The 8,468-nt window shown below is 52.2% G+C and overlaps 1 protein-coding gene across 1 annotated transcript; it reads right to left on the bottom strand.

Annotated features, from left to right (window-relative positions):
* Positions 1 to 490: 490 nt before the first annotated feature.
* On the bottom strand, positions 491 to 6,218 carry CCL22 (C-C motif chemokine ligand 22). The gene is made up of 3 exons (XM_029237198.1): positions 6,122 to 6,218; positions 4,782 to 4,905; positions 491 to 2,243 (listed from the first exon to the last, which is right to left on the bottom strand). The coding sequence occupies exons 1-3, from the start codon at positions 6,192 to 6,194 to the stop codon at positions 2,159 to 2,161; spliced, it is 282 nt and encodes a 93-aa protein (XP_029093031.1). The 5' UTR covers positions 6,195 to 6,218; the 3' UTR covers positions 491 to 2,158.
* Positions 6,219 to 8,468: the final 2,250 nt, after the last annotated feature.

Raw genomic sequence — 8,468 nt, forward strand, 5'->3', positions numbered from 1 at the left:
GGAAGGTTGCCCACAGACCAGGAATGCCTGATAAGACTTCGTGTGAGAAGAAAAAAACTTCTATGGAGTTGAGCCACTGAGATTTGGGGGGCTGTTTTTTGCAAGAAGTAGCATTTCCTGACTGATACACTGTCCTCTGCCTCTGTGTCCACCCTTGAAGTGGGAAGGTTGAGATTGGGTTATTGAATGAATGGATGAATATGCTGCTCAAAGATCTAGACTTGAGGACTGAATGAATGATTTCATCAGCTCCTCCTGACAAGTGGTCCCAGGCTGGACAAATGTCTGGGGTTCCCTGCTGGCACCTGCTCAGCTACTTCCCAGGTCCTCATGTCTAGCTGGGATTTCCCACCTTCTCACAGGGTGACCTTGGGCAAGCCAGCTCACATATCAATGTCAAGGGCCTCCCCACTGGGAGAGAGGGGCCATGCGTCCCCTGCCCCACCTCACAGAAACAGCACATGCCAAGGAACAAAACGGACATTGTTTGTAGAGGATTTATTTTCCAGAAGGCTTGAGGGGCAAGGGCAAGGGCAGGACAGGAGCGGAGGGAGATCCCAGAAAAATTGAAGGCCCTGTGCATGGGCAGTGGGCAGGTTAACACTTCTGGTGCCTATAGTGGGCAAATGACCTTGGGCTGCCGGTGGGACACAAGCCCCGGAAGACACTGAGTTTCATGGCCGGCAAAGCCACATTTTCTGTGACTTGGATCTGAGTCCCACAGCAATCCCATAAGGTAGGTATTCTCATTCTTAGGTGAGGCTCAGAGAGGTTAGATGGTCTCCTCAGGGTCACACAGCAACAACCACCCTGCCATACTATACCAGGCTCCCTCCGAAAGGAACAAGCACAGATACCTGGGGAACCTGTGGTCCTCAAAGCGGTGTAGATAAGTCCTAAGTCCCAGTCCTTAGCCTGGCCCCAGCCACCTGAGAACAACCTCCATCCAAGGCTCTTTCACTTAACTATACCCCACACATTCACTCCAAGGACCAGGAAATCTCTACCTTGTCCCCCTCCCACACATTTCTTAAAATTCTTCCAGTCATCCATTTGGCCTTTTAAGCATTTGCCCTCTTTTCTTATACAAATATAACTGGAGCTTATAATACCAAGCCAAGGGTGCTCATTCACCCCATAGCAGGAATTTGGTTGTCAGCTGTTTGGGGAAGGAGGAAGAGGAAATTCAGGACTCTGAAGAGGTCAGGCATGGATGTTGGAGGTTGGAGAAGCAGTAAAAAACCCAAGGGAGGCAAGAAGGTTAAAGAGGTAACATGGGGGAGAAAGGTGAATCTGGGTAAATTTGAGGCGTCCTAATGAACCCCGCCAGCCCTTCTCTAGATGACCTTGAGTCTCGGTATTGATGTGTCAGAGCCCTTGAGAGGTGGGAGACGGACATTACTTTTATTGATTCAATCTGCAGCCTCTTATTGAGGCCTGATTCTGAGCCAGGCCCTGTGCTCTGTGCCAGAGGCCAGGAGACAAAAGTAACTCCGGTGTGGATATTGGTCCAGCTGGTGGGGCTGGAGGACAAGCTCCCAGTTCCCGAGAATTCTGGGCAGACTGTGATCAGGGCTGTTAAAAGGGGGCAGAGGGCCAGGGGAAGTCTAAAAAATGACTGCTGCTTAGGTTGAGTGATGCCCTGGAGGGCTGGTGGGGTTGGACATGTGCAGAGGATGGGGAGACATTCTGGGTGTCAGGAGCAGCTCGGGAAAAGAGCCAGAAGTAGAAATGTATGACATGGGTTTGGGAGAACAGGGAGCCGGAGTCCAACATGCATGAAGGGAAATGAGGCAGAGCTGGAGGCAAAGGATAAGACCCAGATCTGGAGGGCAGGGATGCCAGGCTCAGGAGCCCTGACCTCAGCCTAGGGCAAAGGGGAGCCATGGAAGGATTTTGAGCAGGGGACTGACTGACCAGGACTGTGGACCCTCTGGCTTTGGTGGGGCAGAGGGTGGGTTGGAAGGGTAAGTGGGGAGGTGAGAGTGGCAGTTGGAGGCTTGACTGGGAGTGACAGCTGCAGACATCAAGATCAGGGACCGCTGAGAGGGTTGTTGGTACAGGGTTTTGTCGGGGAGCAGCTGTAACAGCAGGGAGGTGGAGCTCCATGAGCCTTCCTGGAGGAGCCAAGGCCACGGTCATCAGGTCAGGGCCTGCCTCATTGGTCCAGCCTCTGGAGAATTTTCTTCACCCAGGGCAGTCTGGGATCAGCACAGATCTCTCGGTCCCTCACGGATAGCAAGCTGGAAGGCGGAAACACCAGGGAGACAAGGAGGCGCCATTAGCATGCAGCAAGGATGCCACAGCCCCGCTGCAGAACCTTAGCAATTATGAGTCACCTGCTGTAGGCAAACACATTTCTTAAGAAGGAGAGGGGGAGATAAGCAGCAAGGACTTCCCATACCTTCAGCCCCAGCCATGAGTGCCAGGGCAGGCCAGGAAATAGAATGCCCAGGTGTCCCATAACCTTTGCTGACATTGCCTCGGGAGAGAGTATTGGGTAGTAGCCAAGAGCATGAACTTTGGAGACAGCCTATCCGGATTAGAATTCTAGCTCTGCCACATGTTAGCAAGTCCCTTAACTTCTCTGAACCTCAGTTTCCACATTTGTAAAATGGGCATGATAATTCTGGCCCAACCTCATAGGAATTTGATGAAGATATGATGAGTTAATATAAACTGGAGTGCTCAGAACAGTGCACAGCAGACAGTAGGTGATATATAATTGTGCCAGGACCTGGCCTGAACTTTTAACATTGATTTCCTTAATAAGTCCTTACAACAACCCTGTGAGCCTCCAATATTCTATCTACTTAATAGCTGAAGAAAGCAAGGCCCAATGGGGTAAAGCAACTTGTCTAAGTGCCAGAGCTGGTAAGACCTGACCCATCGTGCTTGCTGTGAACGAGCATCCCCACCCAGGCCCCTCTGAGAGACCTGAGCACAGAGAGGAGAGGTGAACAATAGCCCAAGACCACATGGCAGTAGTGGGCTAAGGCTTCCACTTTTGCCAGAGCTGCAACAAACACCCCTGATCTGCGCGCGCGCGCGCACACACACACACACACACACACACACACACGTGCACCCCCAGATGACCAATAAACAGAAAGAACAAAGAAGGCAGCAAAGCAGTGTTGATCTTGGCCACGTGGACAGCCTGCCCTGGCTGCTTTGTGACACTGGACAAGGCTCAGACCCTCTCTGAGCTTTGATCTTCTCATTCATTGAGCCACATTCTTTCTAGAATCCCTTCTGGCTCGGGATCCAATAATCACGTGTGTACCATCTCTCACTGAGCATCTGTTATATGTCAGGCATTGAGTAGTATACCTCCCACTTACTATTATTCTGCCCTGTGATACTTGAGAGGCCCCGTAACTCGCTGTGCACATTTATGCACCTGTAAAAAGGGGACTGTAGGGGCTTCCCTGGTGGCGCAGTAGTTGAGAGTCTGCCTGCCGATGCAGGGGACACGGGTTCATGCCCCGGTCTGGGAAGATCCCGTATGCCGCGGAGCGGCTGGGCCCGTGAGCCATGGCCGCTGAGCCTGTGCGTCCGGAGCCTGTGCTCCGCAACGGGAGAGGCCACAACAGTGAGAGGCCCGCGTACCGCAAAAAAAAAAAAAAAAAAAAAAGGGACTGTAACAGTACCTGGGACTGTAACAGTACCTACTACATAGGGTTGCTTGAAGGATTAAATGAGTTAATGTTTATAAAGCGTCTATAACAGTGCCTAGCACTTAACAAGCACTCTCTACATGTTTGATTAAAAAAATAAATGGAAGTGATCACTCCGGCTATACTGATTGGGAAACTGAGGCCCAGTATTGAAGTGACCAGAACTGTGGCAGGCCTTCCTGTTTCAGCCTTCTTGTACTTTACCCACAGACCCCTCTGAGGGACGGAAGATGAGTGAGAAGGATTCAGATGAGAAGATGACAGGGCCCCAAAGGGGGTCATAAATCCCCAAGCTCAAACACCCCCCACTCTGTGGTTTGGCAGGCAGCAGCCAGAGGGGCTGCCCCAGAAAGGACAGGTCCGTCACCCAGCCAGGGGCAGGGGCAGGGGGAGGGGCAGGTGTGGGGGCAGGCTCCAGGCCGAGGAAAAGGAAGCAAAGAAGCAAAGGAGAATAAGAACCTTAGGAGAAAGCCCTAAACAAGGACCCAGGAGTCCTGGTTCCAGCCTGGGCACACTTGAGCAAGTCACTTCTCCCCTCACCCCGCCCCAAGCCTGTTTCTCCATCTGTAAAATGGAAAGTATAGCACCTTCTTATGGGATCATTGTGAGAATTAAACAGTCATGCTCAGAACAGTGCCTGGCCCTGAGGAAGCACTTAGTGTCAGCTCTTAATATGCTCCTGGTAAGAATGGGCTGCCTCAAGTAACTGACTCCCAGGGCACTGGGGATCCAAGATGCTTCTGATGGGAGCATCTTTGCTGACTCAGCGGAACCAGGCATACTGCCCGTACCCTGAACCCTACGCTCTGCGGCAGCTCTGCACTACCTATCTGCCTTGCCGGGGTGGAGCGGCCCCCCTGCATCCTCAGAGCCTGGCACGCTGCCTGGCACATAAGAGGTGCCTGATAATATCTGTTGAATGATAACATGATATTTTTCTTGGTACACCCAAGCCTCAGCTGAGCCATCTAGTTCGGCCAAGTGCTCCCAGCTGACATCTGGAAGCTCAGCTGCATTCCTCCATCCCTGGGTGCACCTGCAGCCTCCCAGGCCCCACCCGTCAAGCTCTCCAAGGTCTTGTCTCCCCGGCTTCCAACTCACACCACGCCAGGCCTCCGGCAGGAGTCCGAAGTCCAGTAGTAGTATTTCACGAGACGCGGGGGCAGGGGGAGACGGACGTAGGCCCTGCAGCAGATGCTGTCCTCCACGTTGGCACCGTAGGGGCCTGGGGGAGAAGGGTGCTCAGGGGAGTCACAAGCTGCTCTCCCTTGGCCCGAACCTCTGGCCCAGCTTTTCTGTTATCATGTGGAAGGTTGGCGTCCAGAGGATTCTGGGCCCTCAAAGTCCCCACTCTTGGGGCCTCTGAGAAGCCGCTAAGTGCCCAAAGTCTACCCTCTGCGTTGGTCAGCTCAAGGGAGAGGGATTCAGAACGACTGGGCATCAACAATGCCCTAAGCTCTAGATGGGACCAGACACGCTGAACAGGAAGGAGCCTTAGAACCTTGTTATTCAAGTTGAGGTCTGTGGACCCACACCATCAGCATCACCTAGGAGCTTGTCAGAAAAGCTCGGTGCCTAGTCCCAGCCCTGCTGAACCAGGTGGACACTTTGAAGAACTTCCCAGGTAACCTGAGAACTTCCCTTCAGCTCACATCTACTCTAATCCCCTTCATGGTGCAAATGGTGAGGCTGAGGTCCAGAGATGGGGGAGGACTTGCCCAGATCACACAGCGTGACCCCGGAGAGTCAGGACAAGGGCTCAGGCAGAGTCCAGGCACGGAAGCCCGGGTTCGAGTCTCGCTCTGCCGTGAGTCACTTAACATCTGAGACCTAATTTCCTCCTCAGACCCAGGGGGTGATAATAGTACCTACCCTATGGGGCCTGTAATGCAGGGAAGGTGCTCAGGAACCCCAATAACTGAGCAGTATTGTTCCTAGCTCCCAGACTCCCAGTCCAGTTCTCATTCCCCTACCCATCATAGGGCAGAAAAGTGTACATTGGGAAGGAAAGAGAAATCAGGAACCCAGTGTTGAGGGCAGGTTCTGGAGAAAAATGGGGCAGTGAGAGGGCAGGACTGGTTTTCCCAGGGAACATCTCTTACCGCTGCTCCTGCCTTTACCCACCCCAGCTGGCCTCCTTCAGTGGCTCCTTCTTCACATCCCAAGGCCCTACCCTTGAGTTCTCTGGAGTAGGAGACCCTGGGCCATGCCCACTACAACCCCGAGCCCAGGTGAGATAGATCCTAGACTCCAAGCCTTCAAGACTATCCATTTAACAGATGTATAAACTGAGGTCCAGAGAAGCAATGGGACTAGCCCAAGAGCCAGTGGCAGATTGGAGTCTTCTGCTCTCAGTTCAGTGCTCTTTCTACCACATGAGGGAGATACCCCCGTATCTGACCTTGACCTCTGCAGAGAGCCCTCCCTCTTCCCAGCCTCACCTGCCTCTGTTGCTTGAAGTATCATAGCAAGGAGGATGAGGGCAGCCAGGAGTGGGGTCTGCAGGCTGGCCATACTTTCGTCCTGTGTGTCCCAGCTCAGGTGTCTACAATCGCCAAAGGACAGGAAGCTCTGGTATTTAAATGCTTGCTACACCCACAAGCCTCAGACACTCTTAGTCACCGGTGAGCCCAGAATCTCTGACATTCACGTTATGAAAGAAGAACTCCCACTTCCTCCAAAGAGAAGGAAATTCTCTGTGGCCAGGAACCACTCAAAGGGGACCCCCACCCTGACCTCCCCTCTGGGTCCCAAGAGACTTGCAAAATCCCCCTTGAGCTGGGCCTCTTGGAGGCCTGTGCTCCCTGGGGTCTGCTGGCTGTGTGGCCTTGGCCATGTCACTGGATGTCTCTGGGACTGAATTTACCCATCTAGAAATGGGAGAGATGGTTTTACAGTCCTACGTATTTACCCCAGTGGTTGTTTGTAAATCAAGTGAGAATGTGGACAGGAGCTAAATAGCCCTAAACCCTCACCTGGAACTGAGGCCCATCTTGATGAAGGGTGACCTTCATCACTGATCTGTCTTCAGAGGGAGAAGCCTATGAAGCCATTGGGTTAGTTTCTCTGCCCCATCACCGGTGTCCTCTAGGGCTTCTCACAAAGTCTCAGCTTGGGCCAGTTCATGGTCCACTCAACAGCTGTAAAGAGCTTCCACACATTTCCATCTTGCCTGTCCTTCCTTCGCAGCTGTCTCCACGCTCTTCCTCACCCAGCCCCTTCTCAATCTACCGCCATGTCCCACTGATTCTACTACCTCAGTCTGTCTCGGATCTGTCCACTTATCTCCATCCCCATTGTCCCTGCCCAGTCCAGGCCACCTCCACCTCAGGCTCAGATGCTGGCCCCTCATTCCCCTATCCACACTGCAGTGACCAGACTGAGTAGCCCGGATTCAAAGCTGCACATGCCTCTCTCCTGCTTCAAAACCCTGCTGTGGCTCCCTGAACCCATGTCCCTGACTGTGGCCTTCAAGGCCTCCATTCCAGACACGACCCCACCACCTCTGCCCAGCTGGTCTCACTCCCCTGAGGAATCACATCCACAGTCTCAGAGTTTCTCAAAGAGGTCTGTGGCTTGTGCCTGGCCGTGAATGCCCTTGCCACTTCTCTACCGCGTAAACTACTCGTGCATCAAGAGCCATTTGAAATGTCACCTTCTAGGTAAACACATCCCCTCAGGACTCCAAAATTCTCTGAGGTGACCTAGAACGTGGACTTGAGCAGACATCAGGTTTTCTCTTTCTCAATCTCCTCCCAGAAGCCAAACTCCAAGCTCTTAGAAGGTGGGGTCTCCCTTTATTTGTCTTGGCATTCCAGGGTCTACCAAGAGTGGGGTACATGGTGGGTGCTCAGAACACATCTAATGGAAGAAGAAACCCGGGCTCAGAGGAAGAGGGGCCTTGCCTGTAAGTAGATAAGCCATCCTAGAGTTCAGGACTCAGCACTCCATTTGTAGAGGGATCCATCCACTCATTCATTCTTTCATTCATTCAACAAATATTTATTGAGCCCTTGGTCGACAGAATAATGAACCGCCCCAAAATGTCCATATCTAATTCCCCAAACTTGTGAACATTGTGACCTTACATGGTAAAAAGGACTTTGCAGGTGTGTTGAAGTTAAGGTCCTTAAAACAGAGAGTCTTCCTTGGGATTTTCTTGGTGGCCCAGTGGGTAAGACTCTGTGCTCCCAATGCAAGAGGCCCGGGTTTGATCCCTGGTCGGGGAACTAGATCCCACATGCATGCCACAACTAAGAGTCTGCATGCTGCAACTAAGAAGACCGCATGCCACAACTAAAGATCCCACATGCCGCTACGAAGATCCCATGTGCCGCAGCTAAGACCCAGAGCAGCCAAAATAAATAAATATTAAAACAAAAACAAAAACAGAGGGACTTCCTGGATTCTCTGGATGGACCCAAAGCAATCACAGGGTCATTATAAGAGGGGCCAGTGAGTGGGTCAGATTCAGACAGGAGATGGGATGACAGAAGCGGAAGTCCAAATGATGTGACGCTCTGTGCCTGAGAAGGTGGGAAACGCAAGGAAACAGATTCTCCCCTAGAGCTTCCAGAAGGAACACAGCCCTGCCGACACCTCAGTTTTACTCCACTGAGGCTGATTTAAAACTTCTGACCTGCTGAACCGTAAGCTAATAAATTGGTGTATTAAACCACCAAGTCATCTGTTACAGAAGCAAGAGGACAGTAATACAAGCACCTGCCACGTGCCAGGTACACTGCCAGGATCTGGGGACACAAGAGTGAATAGGTCCCTGCTCTCATG

This window comes from Monodon monoceros, unplaced genomic scaffold, assembly GCF_005190385.1.
Source record: "Monodon monoceros isolate NGI ecotype Baffin Bay Population unplaced genomic scaffold, NGI_Narwhal_1 Super_Scaffold_10, whole genome shotgun sequence".
NCBI classification, from domain to species: Eukaryota; Metazoa; Chordata; class Mammalia; order Artiodactyla; family Monodontidae; genus Monodon; species Monodon monoceros.